Raw genomic sequence first — 21,957 nt, 5'->3', positions numbered from 1 at the left:
GTCATGCACTCGCACACACTCTCTCTCTCTCTCTCCCTCTCCCACACACACACGCACATTCAAGTCATGCACTCACACAATGTCCCTCTCTCTCTCTCTCTCTCTCTCTCTCACACACACACACACACATTCATCAAGTCATGCACTCACACACTCGCACTCTCTTTCTCACACACACACCTCACTCTGCCTGAGACACACACACACATCTCAGGCTGGCTTCCTGCAGACACAGCCTTTCTCCCTCACTGAGTCTCAGTGTCATACTGTCATAAGCAGAGTTCATCTGGTAGCACAAGAGCGGCAGCATCACCAAGCTAATTTACTGAAGTAAATGCTCACGGAAAGTAGAAAGTGGTATTAATCATTTAAACCATCCTACACCATGCAGCTCATAGTTTTGGACCCAGTTACTATAAACTTGTTGACACATTCACACCAACTCAGTGCTCCAAAGCACTCTGAGGTTAAGACAGCACAGTCCTAAAATAGTGCATTTCTATGATTTGCTATCAATGTGCATAGGTGTATGACAGAATGGTAAAAACTTTGGCTGAACTGAAGCAGTGCTGTGTGTGAGCATTGGGTTGAATGGGTTTCATGATATCAGACTGGGTTTGTGTTTTGTACAGCGTTTCCCTACCCCTGACAATGTGTCGACACACAGTGTTGTCCTGGGGGGGGAGGGCTGGTTACAGTACTGCAGCGCCCCCTGCTGGCTGACAGTTCTGTTTATTTTGTAATGTTTTCCATTCTGGGTTTCCTGTCTGAATCTCTCAGTCATAGGAAACGGCGGACAGGTCCTCTGTCCCGCTCTCAGCTGCTCCGTGGGCTCTTTGTCACCTGTGAGGGGTCCAGGGCACAGCCCCAGCAGTCTCTCTCTCGCTCTCTCTCTCTCTCCCTCCTCCTCCGAAACGCTACACGGCGCTCCTGGGGGTCCCGTTCAGAGTGGCAGCCTTCGGACTGGGCATGTCAAGCTGTGGGGTGCCCGTTCTCTGGGTGGACACGCCCACCTCAAACACTTCCTGGATGGCTTTGCGAAAGCAGTGGAAATTGTAGTCTATCAAACCTGGAGACCATAAAAATAGAAAGAAAAAAAAAAAAAACGGTGTAGGTTCACTACTATCAGACCTTTGTTTTCACACCTGAAATCGCCATCCAGGAATCAGGACACTCCTCTTGGACATAGCTGTGTCCTGCATTGAGCAGACCACGCAACTATGATGCATTCACAGTCTTTATCAATCGGCCAACCAGGCCTGGCCGCGTCCTCCTCCCCAGCCTCTCCTGAAACTCACCTTTCCGTTCGAAGCTCTCCTCCCTGAGAATGCAGACCAGCGCCAGGAACTTGGTCACCTCCTTCAGGTAGAGCACAGTGGTGTTGTTGAGTTTGATGATGGCCAAGGACTCCTTATCATATGCGCTGCCACTGCCATCCTCCCTCAGCCTGGAACACACGATCACACGGTCATACCTCATCACAGATTTCAATGACCACAGCAAGACCATACAAAAAGGCCCTTTACAGATTAAAGGCCGCTACAAGACCATAACAAAACACATAAGTCAATGGTCACTCAAAGATCACACAGTAATGTTCATTACATTACTGTGAAACAGTATCAAAAGAGGAATTTCCAGAGGCATTCACCTGGCTGCTTATGCTGTATGTCTACAGTTACAATGTCATAAACCTGGCAGGAATAAAAATGTCATGAAAAAAAGATTCAATTCACCACATTTTCTAAGTGGGATCCTAGACATGAGAGGTTTACATAATGATTTCAAGAAATTGTAGAGGGATGCATGTACAGTGGTAAGGAGCAGGACTCATAACCCAAAGCTTGCTCATTCAACTCCCCGCTGGGCCACTGCTGTTGTACCCTTGGGCAAGGTAATTAACCCAGAAATGCTTCAGTAAATATCCAGCTGTATAAATGGATAACATGTAAAGATGAAACCTATGTAAGTCACTCCAGATAAGAGCGTCTGCTAAATATCAATAATATAATGTAATGTATGTATGTAATGTGCTGTACTAGACCCACTGTACTGCAGTGTTTAAGTAATACAGGCAATTAAAGTCAGCTGGGCTTGTTTCAGACACATCCACAACATTATCATGCTGTACCTTAAAATAATAACAGCACTTGTGTACAATTCAGGTGAGGATGAAGGCAGTTTTTTTTTTTTTATAAAGGTTACAGTGACTCCAGCTCACCCATATATGCAGGAGACGTCGATGACAACGTCGATCATGTCGCAGCACAGCTCGTAGGACTGCATGTCCACGGGCAAGCTGTCAGTGGCAATGTAGATCTTACTGACCACGTCGAACAGAAAGGCTTTCTCTATCCCTGAATTCTGCCAAGACAGACACAGCGACAGACACACTGTAATCATAACAGCAACGGCTGATGCACTGCTTAGAAAAGCAGAGGCTGGAGTACTAGAATCCCTAAGGGGTCATAGAGAGTAAAAATATTATCTGAAAAGAGAGACTTAATTTCCCAAGGGGACAACAACTGCATCCCAAGGCTTCATTTGGATGAATATATATTATTCTCCATGCCCTCTCAGCAGCTCTACACTTCACCAAAGATAAAAATAAAGCGTTTTTGAAAACAACAGACCAGGAAACTGCCAGGTTTACAGACGCAATTCCTTTGCAATTGTACAATTGTCCATCAGCAATCTCAGACACTGGTTTAACTTGTTAACACAATGGTCTGGCTTCATTCATACATTCCACATGCTCTTAAGAGCAACAAATACTCCGGTGAAATTAACCTGATGACAAATCTACAATCACATGTTTAAGTGGAAAAATGAGGATGTTCTCAATTCATCACTTGCAGAAATTAATTGAAAAACTAAAACGCACACACACACACTTCTAATGACAAATTTTACTTTCACTTTTAAAATCAGTGCATTCACGTTAAAGAAGTCTCAGCTGTACCATTCATAGGAGTTGAGGGCTTTTTCACAGCATGATAAGTGTCAAATGCACTTCTTAAACTTGAACCAGAAGAAAAGGCTACAGAAAGTGAGAACATCCATTCTATAGCCATGCTAGCTGAACAGAAAGCAGGCAGACTTTGCACAACTGAGACCTGAAAAACTGCAATCCTGCTGTAACTCAGTGGATGCAAATGCTACTCCATACTGAACTGAGCAAATTCTTGCTTCCCCAGAGCATTTCTGCAGAGGAGGACAAACCGAATATTGACCAACCCCTGTGGATTTCACCATGAAAAGCAGACAGTATGTCCCCACATCAGTGGAAGGAAACTATCAGGATCACAGTTACTCACTGATATGAAGATGTTCAGAAGGTTCTCCAGAGTTGGGAGCTGAGGGAGAAGTTTCTGGACGACTTTACTGAAGGCCTCGAATATTGAATGGTCATAGATACTCGTCAGGTAAAGACTGAAAGAGATTACAGAGGGCACTTATTGTTTTACATCTATACAGACACACATGCATATCCATGTGAACAGGACAGGGAGCAAGACATTACATGCCACCTTATACTGTTCACGCTGATCCATGTCAGGAGATATGTCAGGGATGTGTAGGGGCAGATTGTTTAATCTTACTGAAATGCTGTTTCAAGAATACTCCCTGCAAGACTGATCTGAGGTCAGTTCTTTGCATAGACTGACCTGAGATGCAACTTGTCCAGGCTGGCATCAGCCAGGTCGTCATTGGCTCTCTGATGGATGTCTCTCTGGGTCTCGATCTTGTGGTCGTCAGAGAGGCCGTCCACTTTGTGGATGAAGACCTCAAAGTTGATCTCAGGGTTAACCCTATAGGCTCTCGATACGGTGAGATGGAGTCTCCCCAGAGCCTCCACATAATCGTCCTGCAAACACACACACACACACACACACACACACACACACACACACACACACACACACACACACACACACACACACAGGACATTCACAAAGTCAGGTCTCGCCAGATGAGAAAAAACTGTAGGCTTTACAAAGAAACCATTTTTGTAGGCTTTTTTCCCCTCAACATAACAGAACCCATTCTCACTGGCTCACCTGTGCATCGATAACAAATATCAGTGCCCCGGTGCCCCTGAAGATCATCTCATAGTCGAAAGCGGGGTCAAAGAAGTCCACCTGACCAGGGAAGTCCCAGATCTGGAAGTTGACGAAGGAGGTGCTGGAGACATCGTCTTTGTAGATCTTGTTTGTGCTCTCCAAAAACAGTGTTTCATTGGGGGACATCTTGTGGAACACCACCTGTCAGACAGGCTCTGGATTAAAATCTGCCTTACATGCCTGTCCTCACATTGGTTTATTTGAGCTTGTGACTGCACAAAGTACTGGACGAAACAAGGTTTACAATTAATATCACTCAAGCATGATAATTTGAGAAGGCTCAGATGTAGACCCCAACACCTATTTTCCGGCACACAAAATCAAAGCAAGGTCCAGCTGCAACAAGGCGGACGGCTTGTGTTACAACACAGAGCTCCCTTTGGAAATCATTGACTTTTGTGCAAAGTAAACCCTGCAAAAACCCATGTGAAAACAGTTTCACACTGATAAGGCGTCAGCTTCCCGTCCCTTACAGTCTGCTGTCTCACACACAGATGGTGTGCAGATTCACTGATCTTTACATCATCCCAATGGTCATGTGCCATAAAGACCAGCGTGTTTGCCTGACCTGTGTTTCTCAATCATGAGGGACAGCTACAGACATGGAAAAAGCACTCAGGGTATATTTAAGCCATTTCATATTTCAGCAGAAGCAGGTTAGTCAGCGATGCAGAGAACACCTTTTTGACAGCTTCCACTGAAAGCACCAATGAGCCTCTAATACGAACTGGAGTCGATCAAACTGTTTTTCCTCTGAAAATACGGTTTTGTTCGCTGTGTATGTAGTAGACTTTATTCTATCTCAGCCGAATAAGGTTTGTTTGTACTTGGAGATACACTTATAGAAAAGTGAGTCAAAAAATACATGGCTTTCGTATTACTATAATGGTTTCCTTTGTATTTGCACAGTATACGCAGAACTAAAAGGGGGTACATGCTGCATTTTCAGTCACTTACTTCAACTCATTGGCCCTCATTAGCAAAAGAAGTGGTTTATAAACCTTGCATCAACGAGGTGTTCTTGCCCTCTTGATGAGGTCATGCTATCCTTATGTTTGCCTTACTTTTAACAGACATTCTTTCAAATAATATATTCATTTCGCGAGAGTTCCGCAAACCTTAGCCCGTGGTTACACACTACACGCGCATTAAAATGTGCAAACAGCTACAGTTCTTCCTGCCAGATTACGGATATCTGGAAATCAACTGTTTAGATACAATCGTGTCACAAGCACTCGCCACACACTGCACCTGTAGTAAACTGTAGTATCTGTAACGCTAGCTATTTTATAAGGCTTTCTTTGCTGACCGTGACTTACCGATTAGCCAGCTGGCTAACTGTTAGCGAACGTTACCTTTTGTATTGAGGATTTGCCGCTCCGTCGTAATCCCATCAACAGTATTCTCGGTTTACTGTCAGCAGGTGCTGAGCTCTCCTCGATGTCGTTGTCCTCCACGCCATAGCCGAAATCTTTCGGGAAAGAGTCCACTCTGTAACTGTCGGAAAGGGGCTCCTCGAACGGATTCGACATTTTGACCCGATGCGATGCCTGTTTCCCCAATCCCCGGACCCCCTTTGCACGACTTAATTTTGCAATACGCGTGAGTTTCTTCCTGAACAATAAATTATACACATAATAGCGCAAAATCCCGCCTGTTAAAAACGTCTACAATTTAATATATTACGAAAGTGGATCGATATACAGCTACAATGGCAAACTCTCCTTTCTCTTCAAATCTTTAGTGTTCCTGTTTCTCGCAACGCACTGTAGCGTTTAAGCCCACCTCCCCCGCTCCGATTGGTCAATTTTCTGACAGTGTGGCAGATGATTGGTCCAGGACTATATCACTCTGAAAAACCTTGTGATAGGGTGGTTCATCTTGTGTCATATGTTTGCAGTCACATGACTTAACCACTGGACTGGGTGTATTTTGACGAACGGACCGGGCAATATAACCAGGGTTACAAGAGTTCACATTTGGGAACGCGATTACGGCACATAATTGTTTGCAAATTACTTCATCACTTTAACCAGAGTGGCAAGTGTGCATTGGGCCAGTGTATGCTTAGAGAAGGCGAACAGTATTTAAACTAGGGACTTGGGAGACAGGACTTTTACGTTGGGTTAAAGGTAGGGAAATGCAATCGTAGGGACTGCCCGGATGTCACATGTCAAGGATACTCTTGATAAGTAACAGACAGGGCATTCAAAATAAATTGCTTAATGTTGTTGGGGTGGCGAGACAGTGTATAGTTAATATATTACAGTACCGTTGTTAGAATGTTAACAAAGGAGCGAAGATATTTAAGACTGAGTCTACTTGGGGAAAATGAGAAGGACCTCAATACAGAAATACGTTACAGGGCACAGTATAAAACAGTAATCTGAACACTATGCTCTATGACAACATTACAATGCCTGTCAAGAAGTACAGACATTAATGATGTATGACTTTAATTTCCCTTGTTCACCTAGGTAAATTTATCAGGATGTGGACAATCCGAATAGGAGTTTTCTGACCACAGCAGAGTCATGTTTTAAGCTGGAGAGTCAAAACCACCTATAACTCAATTTTGTCCCGTCAATGGCATGTGAACGAAAAATCGCCTTAGATTTAGAAACGTTCATATAAAATTGTGTTGGAATGGTATTTTATTTCATTATATTATTCCTGATAAAAAAATGCATTCCGAATAAAAACATAAACACCGAGTATGACGTCTTTTGGTTTACAGCAACCCGCGGTTGCAGTTTTTTGCGCAGGCTCAGTACAGCTTCAAAAGGAGTCGGCAAAAACCGTCGGCGTGCTCAGTTAGACTGTTCAGCTTATATCAGTGAGGCACTTCGGGATTAGTATACAGGCATGGCGCACTTTAGAGTAAGTGCAACTTTAGAAAGTATATTTGCTTGAATATGTGGAGTTTGTCCACAGTAGTAGTTTTTAGTTTGGAACTTCCTCGTGTAGGGCTTCTTTTGACTTCTCTTTGTCTGCAGTTAAAAGTTTGGAACTAGCTACCTACTTAGCAAGCCAGATAGCAAAGTTGAGTGGTATGTTCAGTTGTGTCATTTTGCACCTGGCTCGTCTGTGTTACACAGGTGCAAAATTATCGATACAACAGTCGTTTATCACTCTGCATCTGACTTGTATGCATGCATTCCCTCGTTTGTACAGCAATGCGAGTGGCGTTTTGGAGAATTTGATTTCTACAGAAACGTTCTTTTACCTGTTTGTCTCTGCCGCCTTCTTTTCAGCCTCCAGAAAGCAAACGAGAACAGTTCCGGAGGTACTTGGAGAAAACCGGTGTCCTAGAAAGTCTCACAAGCGGTAGGGCCACCATCGGAAAATGCTACAAACACGGACCAAGTAACTTTTCATGTTCGTGTAGCTTAATATGGCTCAAGGGCACGTAGTTTTTACACTATGTCCGTTATTTACAGTGTTGGTAGCATTATACGAAGAAACGGAAAAACCCAGCGACGCTATGGAGTATCCTTTGAAAAAACTGGTAAAATTTTAAGAAATTCCAGAATCTTGCTTTGATATTATAACGCCATACATTGACTTAGAAGTATCGATGAACACCGAATAGAATATAACACGTTTTACTATAAAGCAAGGTTGCACCCCCGTGCGGTCGTACAGCAAACTACCTCGTTGTACCGACGAAATAAACTTTCATGGGGGAAAAAAAGGAAAAACAGCCTTCACGTCAGCTTCATAAAGCAACGCCTGGGGCTGTCCGGCCCTGCACCATCGGAGGCGGAGGTAGTCCGCCTGGAACTGATGGAGCTGCAGCAACAGTATGAGCATCTCCTTTTGGAAAACGGAGACCTCAAATATAGGGTGAGAGTTCGTTATAAAGCACTGGCACACTTTTTTTTTTTTTTTTTGCCTTGAAGACTGGTAAAAAACAATTTTCTCTCTATCCTTCCCTAGCTTCTGCAGTATGAATCCACACAAGATGATGGAGTGACTGAGTAGAGTTATAGAGTAGAGTTATAGAGATATGCACTGTCAAAACGGGGCAGCACTGGAAATGTAAGGAATGTGTTCATTTCTGTTAGTTGTGGATAATGCATCTTCCGTAATCTGGGTTCCTTCCAATATTTTGTGCCCAACGTGAAGTGTACTTTGAATTTGTGTTTCAAAGGAAGGTAATCATGTTTTGTTATCTGCTTCTGTTACTGAGGCCTCAGATCATTTAAGGGACATTTCTTCAGTTGTTCGGCATTGTAGTTTTCTTTTACTGTGGAATTCCTCCATCAGTCTTTTGATCTCGATGCACATTCTTTTATGCTCACTTGTCTCCTGACAATTCCCACACAGACATGCCTGCTGCTGTCTTGCACATCTCACATTAGTTACAGGTCACGTTGACTTCATCATGCATTCTGCACGTTGTGTATTGTTAATACACGACACCACACATGGTGCAGTTTGAAATGGCTGCATATCAGTAGCGATCTCCTGATCGATATATTATTCCTGACAGTGTGGTTTGTTTAACCAGCTTTCCAGAACAGCTCGTGTTTGTCCATGTGATGGTAAGGTCATGCAGAGATGAACTAATGATCAAGAATTTGCTCAATATTTTCAATCGATCACAGTAAAACGCGTTCATCTGAATGTACCAAAAACCAAGCAGCATGGCTGAGGTAGCATACAGATAGATAATACCGTACTCTAAGCACGGTTGCTTTTATTTGATAAAATATACATTTTGAAAATAAAAAAGCAGTATTAAACACCCAATCACAATCTTCCAAACATACAAGTGTATACCTTAGGTCACACCCACCTCCTGCCCTATAAATGCATATGTACAATACATGGGGACAATGGTGTTCAGTGTAAAAAAAAAAAAAAAAAAAAATACTATTCAGTATATAAAACTCTGTACAGCACAGGGTTCAGTCCTGTTACTTCAGTGTTTTTTCAGGATGGAAGACATCTGTAGCACAGTAACCTGAAAGAAAACAGAACAAATTGAATGTATTTATGTTGTGGTCTGGTGTTCTGCCCTCAGAAGTTGTATTAAAAAGGGCTGGCCTTTCATAGTCAGTATAGTTTGCTACTGTTTCAGTTTTGTTGTTACAGTGAAGTTTTGTTCTGAAGTGTAGTGTTGTGTATAGAGGGATGTAAATGGGGAAAAAAATCTTGTCTTTGTTGTATTAAAACCCTTTCAAATGTCATGCTTTGATCCTGAGTGCTTTGATGCAATCACAACAGAACACCGAAATTGTGGATAATGATCATAATTTTGACTGGAAAACAATGTTAATGAGTTCCTACAGCACCAAAGAAACAAATTCTTTTTGAAAGGCTAAAGAAACACATTAAAATCTTCTCTAATGCAAAGGTCATTAATAATGCCATTCAGATCTACAGTTACAAAAATGTCACCGTGGGATCTCAGATCTCCCCTGAGAAATCTGGTTATTCATCTGTCATTTTATGTTTTACAAGATTTTATGTTTCTTTTATTTCCCCATTCTTTTTCTTTCTTTTATTTTGTCATTATGGACCTTGCTGTTTGTGTCTTTGTTTTCTTTTTCACTTTAGCTTTAACTAAAGCTTTAAATATTGCTAACATTGCATGAAAAATGTATTTTAATATAAACTCTCAAGTAGTTATATTTTTCAATAGGATATGCTGTATCACATAAATACTGAAAATTTGGGTATAGATTAATATTTTTGCATAAAAGCAAACTATGGCCTGTGGCTGTTTTCTTGAATTACATGGCATCTGATCATTATAAAATAATTAAACCTTCAAACATGCTGAAACTGTAGTTTTAAAATAGTTTACCACTGCAGTGAGAGCAGTGAATCTCAAGTAAAGGATATGTGTGAGAGAGGATGAGAGGTAGTTGTGTATTGCCAGAATAGACTGTAGTGTCCACAGCCTCCACAATGCCAAACTATGACCTGTACGAAGTAATTAAAACTGAAGTAATTAACTCTATGAAATTTGTGACAGCTTGGTGGTGTTAACAGCCCCAGTGTGCCAGGAAATGCCCCTTCGGTTAGGCCCAGTCTTGCTGCCCCGTGTGTTGTGGATGATGAGATGATGAGGGGGTCACACTAACGCTCAGATCTGCAGGTCGCTGGGGGCTCGCCTGCTGCTGCCGCTACTTGCCAATGACATTCGGCGGTTGGGCGAGAAGGCCGGTGGGCTGTCGCGGCCGGGTCCCGACCCGGAGCTCAGCTCGCCCATCGAGTTGGGGCTCTGGGACCGGCTCAGCCTCTTGAGGTCAGGCTTAGAGGTGGCGCGGGCACGGCCCACGGCAAAGCTGTGGCGGCTTTTCAGGGCTCCCGGGCCAAAGCCCTCTCCGTCGGAGCTGTTGCTCTCCTCCACCGTGGAGCAGTTCCAGGGGGCGCTGACCCTCCGCGGCCGCCTCCCTGTGCTGGCCAGCAGGGTGGGGAAGGAGGAGGAGACCGCCGGGAGGGCGGAGCTTATGGAGCCTCTGGGGTCCTGGGGGTCGCAGTGGGGAATCTCCTCGGGGTTGTCCTGCTTCTCGACAAGCGGAGACCGTGTTTCGTTGCTGGTGTTGTTGGAGTTGTTCTGCTCGGTGGGGCTGGGCGGAACCTCCTTGTGGTTGTCTGGCCCGGGTTTGCTGACCGGATCCGCCTGGATGGGCATGAAGGTGGAGGAGACATCGGGGAATGGGTACGTGTACGTGGGGCCGTTGCCTTGTCTGTCCAGCAGGAGGGTGTAGCCACTGGGTGCGGTGGGGATGGTGGCTTTACGGCCCATGGAGGGGCCAGCGTACCCCGGGTGCACCATGGAGTTTTTCTTGGACCTGCTGACATAGTAATCGTCCAAATCATCCCTCAGGTGCGGGTAGTAGTCCAGGAGGCCCTTCTTCAGCTTCTTGTACCCCAGGTGCAGGATCTCCAGGATGTTGAGGAAGAGGGAGACGGCGGCGATGCACTGCATGAACACCATGAAAATGCTCTTCTCCGTGGGCCGCGAGACGAAGCAGTCCACGGCGTTGGGGCAGGGCTCGCGCTCGCACTTGTAGAGGGGCTCCAGGTGGAAGCCGTACAGCAGGTACTGGCCCATCATGAAGCCCACCTCCACGGCGGAGCGGGTCAGGATGTGGGCCACGTAAGTGCGCAGCAGCGAGCCGCGCAGCGGCGCCTTGTTCAGCTTGCTCTGGTCCAGCTGACGCAGCTCGCGCTCCACCCTCCGCCGCGCCTCCGCCAGGTCCAGCTCCACCGCCTCCAGCTCCCGCCGCAGCTGCAACTTCTTGCGCTGCCGCTCCTTCTCCAGGGCCCGCAGCTGGTAGAGGGCGTGGCCCATGTAGACCAGCGAGGGCGAGGAGACGAAGATGACCTGCAGCACCCAGTAGCGGATGAGCGAGATGGGGAAGGCGCGGTCGTAGCAGACGTTGCGGCAGCCGGGCTGCTCCGTGTTGCAGATGAAGTGCGACTGCTCGTCGTTCCACACGTCCTCCGCCGCCACGCCCAGCACCAGCATGCGGAAGATGAAGAGGATGGTGAGCCAGATCTTCCCCACCATGGTGGAGTGGATGTGCACTTCCTCCAGGATCCCTCCCAGGAAGTTCCAGTCCCCCATTGTCACACAGGCGCTGAAGAGCAGGAAGGGAAAACGGGGGGTGGAAGTGAGAAAGTAGGATGGGTTAAAATAATGAGTGTGGTTAGCAAAATGGTTTAAACCTTAAATATTTAGATTTGCTTGGTACTGTAGACCTGGTTACAAAGCTTTCATTTCAGGTATGTTCTGTCCACTGTAGGAAATGCAACATAATCAGGTTAAATTTTCAGCTCCATGGAGCGCCGAGTGGGGTCTGGGAACCTGGGGGATTCCACATGAACATGGTTGATGGTTCCCACCTGGCAGATCACCGGTAAATATTAAACAGTGTAGCAAAAGGCCTCCCATGCCTGGCCATTACCCTATACTCAGGGCCAGTGTGCTGTGGCGATCTCCGCCAACTTCAAGCTGAACAGGAATTCCTAAAGAACTTGCTGTTTAGTATGACATGTGTTTTCATCATTGACCATAGGACTTAGCACCTTGGCAAATACCTGCCCACCATTCGTGACCAGAAAACTGGTGACACATCAAACTAAACATCTGAACATGGAGGATTTGGAAACACAAACTCTGCCTATGATCTCAGACCCAGTGAAATGGCACCAGATAAGAAATGTTAGGTTTGGTTCCTGCTTAGCAGAACTACCAGATAATAGAGACATATATGACCTTTTCTAAATTTCACAGTGCGGTGCACCAGTGGAAAAGTAGTGATTTGATTCCTGCTTTATGTGATAGTAAAAGGTGTGGTTATGTAAATACAGTGATAAGCACTTACAATTTAAGTTAAATATATCACTTTAGCAGATACATTTCGACAGCAGATACCCCTTGTCCATTATTATCTATGGCATAATTAAGTAATATGAAGGTCAGTGGGAGCAGGGAAAAAGCCTCTCTGATCAGAACTCTGTCTCCACTATAAGACCTAAGATCTGGGAGCAATTACAACTCAGTGAAGTGGCAACAGTAATTTCTGCCCAGGTTTCATGTATCACCAGAAAATATCAATATCAGTGATAAAAATATTGATGGCTTGGAACCATTACTGCCTCTACACATCCATGCAAAGGACTGCAGAAGAATTATACGGATAAACAAATTCATGTTGAACCGCATCTCTTAAAAAAGCAAACGTCGGCTGATTTATTGAGGAAGGTTTACTTTTGTGTTGTCATGTATCTTTATGCCAGGGGAAGACATTTACGATCAAAATGTGCATATGAGCATATGTGATGTCACCTTCTACAGGTGTATGCCCTTCAGATAATTCCCAGATAATTCCCAGAAAAATAGTACAGGATGAGAAATATCATGGCTGGTTTCTGCACAGCAGGACCACTAGTATGACACATTAGTGGGAAAAGGGTCCTAGAAGTAATTTAAGTCAAGGATACCACTTTAACAGATACATCATTCAAATAATTCAGTAATTCAAAAAGTACATTTCTGGGACCAATATGCATGCGTCTTTCTTTTTACCAATTGGAAACTGGAAGCTTCTCCTCACATGTAGCCTTTCAGACATCTGTGTGTAGATGTGTGTTGTGTATATGTAGGCTGTGTATAAATGAGCTACTTTGTATATGTGTGCAGCTATGAGCTGCATGTGTAAGCTGTGTATATGTGTGTCATATTGCATATTTATTGATGTAAAATGCATGGATATCTGAAATTAGAAAATTTAGAAAATTAGCACTAAGTTCAGCTCTCGTCACACAGTTTGAAAACTATGTAAAATAATCACTGAAATAAATTCATTTCATCATAATTAGGTGTTTTGTGGAGACCACTGCTCTGCTTAAATGCTGATTGTTTGAAAACAGTGCCATATAGACTGGTCTCAAACATTCACACTATTCTCTTACATACAATATTTTCTGCATACATACTCTTCAGTTGGTTAAAAATATCTGAGAGTAGTTGCACATCTCTTAACTTAAGGCCAGGTGAGCTAGGCTGAACATCCTATAGGCTGTCAGTAGTTGTATTTCTACAAGATTGTGTCAGTCAGCTATATATGCTATTATTTTTGTATTACTTAAAAAAAATCAATTTTTTGACAAGGACTAAAGGACTAGAACATGCTGAGTACTCAAACTTTTTTGTTAAACAGTCTTGCATGTATATGTTCTAAGTGCATTACTTGATAAATAAAATATCCCCATATGAGGAAATAACAAATAAACTTTAGGCCTCTGTAATTATTAATTGCATGAATGCAAGAATCACTGTATTTGTATTGGCTCTTGAGATATTTTGCATAACAAAAACATTCAGGAATATATATTATATCACTTAAGATAGAAGGTTAGAATTAAATGAGAGCATAAGCACTCAAACCTACCTTTCATTTGAGAACTAAAATGTACATACACAGACATTTCAGATCAGGACACCTCTTGAGGACAGTTAATCCAAGGGGCACCATTGCAAATTCCACAAATGGTCTGCACACCCAGGCAGATGGTGACAAATACCAGCACCTTCCTTCAGAAGGACACTTCCCCGAGAGTGCAACTGGAGCTTTCCCACTGAAATAACAAGGTTTGTGGTGTTGTGCGAGAGCTTATAGACAGCTAGCGTAAATCAATGTGCAGCTCGTTGCTATTTACCTTGCAGCACTGTGAACCCAACTGTGGGTGCTCTTAACCCCCGAGGATCATGCAGGCGAAAACGACCCACCAAATATTCAAAATCATTGCTCCCCAACAGCGGATGCTGTGTTGAGGTTTCATTTTTTTTCAGACAAACTCTGATGACCCCCTCCTCCTTGCCCAGTGGCACAGCAATGTGATGTAGTGAGAAGGACCAGGGTTCATTATCCAATGGTTCCTGGCTCAGTTGTTGCTGCTGTGCCCTTTGGCAATGTATTTAACCCAAGTGGCCTCTGTAAATGTCCACCTAGATAATTGGATAGCATGAAAAAATTGTAAGCTGTATAATTCCTAATTCCCCCTGGACAAGAACATCTGCTAATGAAACACATTTTAACGGCAAGCAAACAGGCTCCTGTCTCCTCTCTCAGTATGTTGTACGTTAACATACAGTGGTGTATTGCAGAGTAACTGAACAAAACCAACTCAAAGTTGATAAGCTTTTTATGTCAAGCATGCCTATACCTGCGAATTGTGATCACAAAAGCACCAATATTCAAATATATGTGTTTCAAAAATGTTCAATTCAATCTCATCATCCAACAGACTGTGTACAGTGACATAAAAACACACAAATGGGCATTCAGTTCTTGGACCATATTGTCCTACCCCAATGTCACTGTTATGAAACGTTTGATTTTGGAAACCTTAAAGAGTTTTTTTTAATAATTATAGGCTGACAGGCACTGGGCACTGTGTCTAATTTTACTGCTACATTTTCATCAAAGCACTACAGCCAGTTCTCCTTGTCAGCCGTGCCTGAAGTTTGATTTATTTTACAGTAAACTGTACTACTACACAACACAACACTCTGTGGCAGTGTACCAAACTGGTTACCACTGGCCCCAAAAGGCTTTACACTTTGCCAGGGTATACAATGTTATGTCTGACAGAGAGCATGTGTGCTTCCAAATAATTATGGAATGATCCTGCCTCAGAGTGAGTTAGCTGGAAGTGGAAGTGGTTCTGACTGGATTGGGTCTAAAGGTGTCTACATCTTCCTCTATGGCCTAGCTTGATCAGGAGTTTCATTGCATCATTCATTTGGCTGGCTTTCTGAATGAGTTCAGAGGCTGAGTGTGTGAGCCGCAGTGGATTTGATGTCTGCAGTTAGTCAAAACCGTGCACTCGCTCACACTCACACGAGGGCACACTGAATTTTCCACAACCATACTCTCAGTTCAGATCAATGTGTTTCCTTCTGCACGTCAGTCAATCGGTCATGTCCGATTTCATGCTCAGACGGCTACCTCTGAATGTAATTAAATTGTTCCTCCCAGCATCTTCTGTTCCATTTACAGGAGATCAATGCTCCAGGCCTGTTACACATGCTAATTGTGCAAATACAGTGCAGAAGAGGCCAAGCCCACTAGCTCTATCTGTTCTCTTATTGGTACATCATTAGCTGCAGGACTCCATTTTGTACATTAAAATTGCTAGGCCATCCTCTTACATAATTTGTCAGCTCAATATGATCTAGATGCACGTGGATGGTGGAGTTATTCTGTAATACAAGTAACACATGTAACACATGAGGCAGAGTCTTTTCTATTTTCCAAATAGAATGCGACGTATTTCATCATAACCTCTTAACAATGTACATTTTATATATAGCTCAATACTTACTGTGGCATTACAGATTAAGTACCTTCCTCAGTGGTTCTACAGCAATGCCCACTTGTAAAGCAAACCTGTAATGTATGGTTTACAAGTGCAGCACATCAATGAACCATTTTGTGACATGAATATTGTGTGATTTACATCTGATTCTCATGATTCTTTTGAGAGTGTACCACCTTTGCCACATGTGCCTTTATAGGATTTGGATGCTTGTGAGGCCACTGAGGAACCTTTGCTACTGCTGGTGTAAAATTATGAAGGTGCTGAAGTATTTCAGCTACTCTTGGTATAATTCACCCTAATGCATTTCTTGTCTCTGATCTGCTTTTTTAATATCTTTTTTCCCTTTGTTCAACCTTTTTTGTAACCCCTAGCTGCACATTAGGCTCTTCTCACTTGCGACAAGCTCTGCAGTTATGCCAGAGCACTGAACCGAGACAAATTTAACCCTGCAGCCAACGGCAGTTTTTCACGCTACAGCTCCCACAGTCTGCCACAGTAGACTGGGTACCAGCTGGAGGATAGGCACCACACTGTATTCATCATTACATTACATTCCATTCATTAAATGTACATCATCAGAGCAACTTGCAGGTGCCTGATGGCTCACAAGGTGCTTGAGAGCAGGGAGAGAAGGCCAACCTACCTAACCCTATCCAAGGTCATTGTTAGCAAATGACATGGTCAGTTTCTAACCAGGGTCATATTGCTCAGCCTACAGTCAAGACAAGTGCCTTACCAAGACAATGGCTCACTGGGAACCTCAACTTGTCTCCAGTTCCTATCTAGAAATTGCATAATATTTTTGGTAATGGTTCATAAATCTTCTCCAGTTCTTCAAGCACTCTGGGGTATATAGTACCAGAGCCTGCTGATGTACTTTTCTTAAGTGTTTCTAATTTTTTTTCTACTATAATACTGAAAAAAAGTGCTTGGTTTTTTTTTTTTTTTTTTTTTTTGCCTTTTTAGTGATTTGCTTCACTCTTTATTTCCCTTTTGGCCACTTTTATTTTTTATACTTTGGTGCACAGACACTAGCATATGCTAACTTCTCTCTGAACTGTATTTTTAATATAACTGAACTGTATTTAGTACAGTTTTGTCATCTGATTGTACAGATTTGTAAAGATTTATTTACCCACAATGGAGACTGCTTACTTAACTTTTTGTCGTCAACCTTGGAAAGAAATTACACTGCATAATGAGAATATTTATTTGCATTTAAGCTAAGCTAGGCTAAGAAAAATATGTAATGGACTTTCAACACTTCTTATTTAATGTTCTGCTGTCTATCATGCTTAAATTTCTCTGATCCTATTAAAGTTGGCTTATCTAAAATAAGAACCCCTTGAGTAGGATAAAGTGGTTTTGACTAGCCAACATATGTCGAATGTAACTATATTGTTCTTACTTGTATTTGTTATTATATGAACTTCACTATGTGGTATATTAATGTGACCTTCCTTTTGGTTCCACCTCACATGGGGAAGAAGGGGAGTGAAATTGCAGATTTACTGGCTGAACATTCTATTTTTTGTAAAAGACCGTTATCAGGGTAACCCTCAACTGAATGGCGCCCAAACCCTTAGTTTGGCAATCACTGCCAAATGCCGTGCACCGAGAGAGGTGAAGGGAAGAGACAGCGATTCAGCAGTCAGTGTTGTCAGTAGACTTTAAGGAAGCGTACAGGAGGGCTGCAGTCCTTCTGACATGAACAAGAGCTCTTTATTCACTGCTGAATGTGTTAGAATGACTGGGGAAGCATCCTCCCTAACATGTACTGGGGTGCCTTATGCCTGAAACAGTGGTGCATGTTCTGTCAGTGTATGTAATTATCATCCTGTGAAACTGAAGAAGAATCCCTACGGTCCAGAGATCTCAGATTAAGCTGTGTGCTTTTTTGGATGTGCACAGAGCCACAGGGAAATTTACAACTAGGTGTGCAAGTGTCTGAACAGGCTTGGTCTATATTCTGATCGATACTCCCGCACAGTAGGGGGCGGTATGCATCTTGAACTTGGTTATCACGGCTTGTAAATTCAGTGAAGAAGACGAAACGTCTGTCCTTCCTTCCGAAAAAAGGAATTAAGTGAAGTCTCGTGTTTAAAATATTTTCTTCTGGAAAACAAACGCTTGAAGAGTTCTTTTATTATTAACTTCCAGAAACCGGTAAGAATTTAAAGACATACGTATAGCTCGCTATCTTGCTCGACAGTTTATTAGAAGTGGTACTCTTTATTTTGATAGCAGGGAATGAAACATCCTAGCTGTAGAGCATCATAACTCTTTGGGCATCTGTCATCGGTTTATTAAACCTTTGTACCTTAGAAACCTTTGTACCGTCGATCAGAAAATTAGACGACGACATCCATTTAGCTGGGCCCTATCCCAAGTGCCCATGTAGTACTTTATTTGCGGGATTTAGCTAGATTGCTGTGCTAATTGAGTAGCCAGTTTGGTGATGTATTTGATACTTAAGTGGTATAGCTATAGAAAAGTACAGTTTGATACACGTGTCATAATCGCTGTGCTTTAAAGTGTCATTCGTCCAGATATCAGGCAGTCAGTGGTGTTCTCCCCCCCCAGGAGTAATTAAAGTTTTTTAGCATTTGACTCAGGGTTTGAAACAGGAGGGTGTATCTTAAAAAGTAATCGTTTCGATGTATCAGAAAGTGCATCACCATGCCTGTCTGAAAGTGACCACAAAACCTGTGCTCAGCAGGCAAACCATGACCGTTTATAGCAGCAGCTGACTTCTTAATTGTTAGACTGCGTTCACTTAGCCTGTACAGGGTTCTGTCTCTGCCTTGTGGGTCAGGGTCAGCGTTATCTTCATGCGTACCACATGTATATATTGGAATGCACAATTTAAAGTCAAGGTACCTGTTAAATCAACATATCAGCAAAAAATTTTATACCACAGATAATGCAGCAAAACACTACGGTATGTAGTTAAATGGTTTATAAAAACATTATGTGGTTGTCACAAGAGATTATATGATGTATGTGTGCAAAAGCATGAAGTATCAATGTCCTTTGCTTTTTCTCAGAATGGACGAATCTTCTATTAATCTCGATAAATTGGAAACATTGCTGGAGGGATTTCACAATGACGGAAACTACATTCATGGCTATGTGACTAACGAGACGAGTGTTCACAACGCAGTGGAAATATACAGACGCGTCACCGCCACAACGTTCAGTGTGAGAACGTCAACCCCCCTTAACTTTGAGCCAAATAAGGCTGAGAAGGGGAGGTTCAGCACCCGTTCAATCAAGTTCACCAAATCCAGCTGTCCGAACCTTAATGAGGATGGAGTTCCCTTCATGCACGGGGGCAGGAAAATTCTGGAATGCCAGTTCGGTCCGAAACGGGAGCATGAAAAAAAGAGCAACAAGGACGAGAGCCTCACAGTGCCTGAACTTCAGAAATCGGAAGACATGGAGCATGATTATACACCAGCCTGCGGACCAGTGGCTAAAAGAAAACGGCTCAACAGTCGGGGCACAAGAAAGAAGGGGTGTCAGGCTAAGATTAGCATTGTGCAGGTGTGCAGGTTCCCTGAGTACGCTGTAACCAGGAACAAGTGCATCAGCATACAACAGATCCAGCTAAAGGAAAGACTGCTGCAAGACCTGAACGATGGGAAGGAGGTGAAGGTCGAGAACAGGTTCTACATTGACCTGCCGCTCGAAAAGGCCCACTGCAATCACCCGCTGGGGGGCGTGTCGGGAATGACTCAGACTGTACACCCACAAATAATCCAGTGGATTGACCAGCTGGTGGGGGAGGGAATGACCGACGCCCTGGAGATACAAGCAAAGCTGAGACACTTCGTGAACACCAGGATGTCGGACACCGCCGCCCCCAATTTGCTTGACAGGGGGTATTACCCCAAGCTGCGAGACATTAAGAACCACATCTACAGGGCCAAAGTGAGACGCCGCATCATCAAGCTGGGCCGCGATGACATCACAGAGCTGGGCCAAGACCACATCACGAATATCGCCTGCGAAGAGGTTGCGGAACTGGACAAAGATGTGTACACCGAGGAACAGCAGGTCGAGCCAGATGACTGTGCAGCTGCAATACTGACAGAACAGGTGAGCAAGTATCTGTATCGAGACAGTTGTGCACGAGTGTAGATATTAAACCAATCAGATTTCACTTTAAATTTCACAGCATTGATCAGGATTTTGATGCCTTTGACAAAATGATTGACATTATCTACATTAATGGAAATGGCACAATGTTGGGCAACTGTACATGCTTTGTTTTCATAGCGAGTGTGTCGAAGAGTTGGCGGCTGGGCAATTCAAAAGAGAGACAGGGTATATTAAGGTAAAAAAAAATTCCTAAGAAATGTTTGCCGTCACAGAATGCGCGATCAATGAAGGATGCTGGCCATTATACTCCTCACATTGCTAGCCTGGAATGTGTGACGAAACAGAATCTGCTCTTTATCGCTTTTGTGAATAATAATTTCCCGTTTCTTTCAGTGCGCAGTGTGTGCTGACAGTGACGGCGCCATCATGAGGCAGAGGGCAGAATTGCTTTTGGAACTGGATATGCTCAGACATATGGTGCACCAGTGCACAAACCTCCCTGCCCTGCAGAGACTGATAGAAGACACAAAGGCAATGCAGGAGAGGATCCAGCCGCTTCTGGACGAGCCGTCAGAGGGATGCACACCGTCCACTGCGTAACAACGTACAAGAAACCGACTGCTAAACGCTACAGCGGCTCTGTTTCCATTAGTATTCCCGAAGGAGAGTACAAGCCAATGTGGGGCCTGGGTGGAGTACAGGGCTTAGTGGCCCCTACAGAAGAACTGCCACAAACTCCACACTGCGCACTGCTGGAACTCAGACCGTAAAAAAAGAGCTGCCCTTCAAAGCTTCAAATCCCACTGTAAATGTCAGGTGGTTTGAGATGGAGGATTTTGTATACATGTACATAAGCAAAGCTGCTATGTGTATGTTTAACACGTTTCTACAATAAATGCTGAAGTCTGTGTTTCTACCTGCATTAAGTGCGGCTTTGATTGAGAATGATTCATGAATCCTTAAGCTGCAGAAATACATTTCTGACTACCACAGCTTTACAGCAATGAGATGGTGCTAAATACCTGCAGCGTACATATTACAAAATTTAAAGCATAGTACAGGTCTTGGTGCGAGTTCATACAGGTATATGAATGGCTATGTGTGGTCTACTATACATATCCTGTTACCCTGTATAAATGCAAGTCAACAACTCTGAATTATCTTTATGTCCATTGCTTACTACTGGTAGCGATGGCTAATAATGAAAATTGTATCTGCTGCTCTTGCATTTCTAAATGTTTACTTAATGCTTCAGGTTGCTTGTTTTGCCATGTTGTGCCTGCTGATACTCAGAAAACTGCCCTGGATGAGACAGGGTGTCAAAATCAGTGTTGATACTGAAGGGCACTGAATGAAGTTCTCAAAGGATGTTACCCTTCTGCTGTTCCAATTTGTGTATTTGGCTCATCATGAGTGCCACCCTACAAAGCTGGTGGTTGGATGAGCAGAGTTTAATGTTATGGTGCCATGTGCAAATGAAGTATCAAAACATTATTTAGTGACTTCTCTGGGCTCGCTGGGATAGGCACTGCATGTTTGGTCCAGTCATTTCTGATGCCCTCATTGTCAGTCATAGCCCCTGGTGTCCATCTGAAGTTCATACTTGAAGTAACTGGAGCTAACTATCTCAGTAACCGTATTATGAACATATTAATGTTGGTGGTGTTGGGAGCACTGAGGAATGGTGCATTAGCACAGCTGCAACAAATGTGTAAAGGTTGCCAGCTTGTAAATGGATTAAGAGTACTGGGATACTGAGAGCTGAGTTTTGCCATCAGCTGTACTGTGCTTTGTTAATCCTCGCATGGGTTTTCCACGCATCATACATCGGTGGCGATTCGACCTCAGCAAGCAGCTAGTTCAGCGGCCACATCCTAAG

At 43.5% G+C, this 21,957-nt stretch overlaps 4 protein-coding genes across 4 annotated transcripts; 2 read left to right on the top strand and 2 right to left on the bottom strand.

Moving 5' to 3' along the window:
- Positions 1-161: 161 nt before the first annotated feature.
- On the bottom strand, positions 162-5,885 carry LOC118796453 (ras-related GTP-binding protein C-like). The gene is made up of 7 exons (XM_036555320.1): positions 5,480-5,885; positions 4,062-4,265; positions 3,669-3,868; positions 3,318-3,432; positions 2,222-2,364; positions 1,299-1,447; positions 162-1,069 (listed from the first exon to the last, which is right to left on the bottom strand). Exons 1-7 carry the CDS (start codon positions 5,654-5,656, stop codon positions 918-920), a joined length of 1,140 nt encoding a protein of 379 aa, XP_036411213.1. The 5' UTR covers positions 5,657-5,885; the 3' UTR covers positions 162-917.
- Positions 5,886-6,826: 941 nt separating this feature from the next.
- Positions 6,827-8,108, top strand: LOC118769121 (c-Myc-binding protein-like). Its single transcript, XM_036516138.1, has 5 exons — positions 6,827-7,004; positions 7,379-7,451; positions 7,565-7,613; positions 7,841-7,970; positions 8,064-8,108. The coding sequence occupies exons 1-5, from the start codon at positions 6,990-6,992 to the stop codon at positions 8,106-8,108; spliced, it is 312 nt and encodes a 103-aa protein (XP_036372031.1). The 5' UTR covers positions 6,827-6,989.
- A 2,113-nt stretch (positions 8,109-10,221) lies between these two features.
- LOC118796452 (gap junction alpha-9 protein-like) lies at positions 10,222-11,712 on the bottom strand. Its single transcript, XM_036555319.1, has one exon. The coding sequence runs from the start codon at positions 11,710-11,712 to the stop codon at positions 10,222-10,224; it is 1,491 nt and encodes a 496-aa protein (XP_036411212.1).
- A 6,350-nt stretch (positions 11,713-18,062) lies between these two features.
- Positions 18,063-20,678, top strand: LOC118769120 (calcium-responsive transcription factor-like). Its single transcript, XM_036516137.1, has 3 exons — positions 18,063-18,140; positions 19,022-20,075; positions 20,472-20,678. The coding sequence occupies exons 2-3, from the start codon at positions 19,023-19,025 to the stop codon at positions 20,676-20,678; spliced, it is 1,260 nt and encodes a 419-aa protein (XP_036372030.1). The 5' UTR covers positions 18,063-18,140; position 19,022.
- Positions 20,679-21,957: the final 1,279 nt, after the last annotated feature.

Source organism: Megalops cyprinoides, chromosome 21, assembly GCF_013368585.1.
Source record: "Megalops cyprinoides isolate fMegCyp1 chromosome 21, fMegCyp1.pri, whole genome shotgun sequence".
Classification (NCBI taxonomy): Eukaryota; Metazoa; Chordata; class Actinopteri; order Elopiformes; family Megalopidae; genus Megalops; species Megalops cyprinoides.
The sequence above is the reverse complement of the archived record's forward strand: the minus strand, read 5'-3'. Positions and strand labels throughout refer to the sequence as shown.

What these genes read in the sequence shown, in the direction of transcription:
- LOC118796453 (XM_036555320.1), bottom strand. Translation starts at nt 5,656, where the DNA reads ATGTCGAATCCGTTCGAGGAGCCCCTTTCCGACAGTTACAGAGTGGAC. An exon ending in TATTTGTTATCGATGCACAG is followed by an intron (nt 3,869 to 4,061) that starts GTGAGCCAGTGA and finishes GTGTGTTTGCAG; the next exon opens with GACGATTATGTGGAGGCTCT. An exon ending in CTGGACAAGTTGCATCTCAG is followed by an intron (nt 3,433 to 3,668) that starts GTCAGTCTATGC and finishes AATCTCTTTCAG; the next exon opens with TCTTTACCTGACGAGTATCT.
- LOC118769121 (XM_036516138.1), top strand. An exon ending in CCTAGAAAGTCTCACAAGCG is followed by an intron (nt 7,452 to 7,564) that starts GTAGGGCCACCA and finishes CGTTATTTACAG; the next exon opens with TGTTGGTAGCATTATACGAA. An exon ending in AAACCCAGCGACGCTATGGA is followed by an intron (nt 7,614 to 7,840) that starts GTATCCTTTGAA and finishes CCTTCACGTCAG; the next exon opens with CTTCATAAAGCAACGCCTGG.
- LOC118796452 (XM_036555319.1), bottom strand. Translation starts at nt 11,712, where the DNA reads ATGGGGGACTGGAACTTCCTGGGAGGGATCCTGGAGGAAGTGCACATC.
- LOC118769120 (XM_036516137.1), top strand. Translation starts at nt 19,023, where the DNA reads ATGGACGAATCTTCTATTAATCTCGATAAATTGGAAACATTGCTGGAG. An exon ending in CTGCAATACTGACAGAACAG is followed by an intron (nt 20,076 to 20,471) that starts GTGAGCAAGTAT and finishes CGTTTCTTTCAG; the next exon opens with TGCGCAGTGTGTGCTGACAG.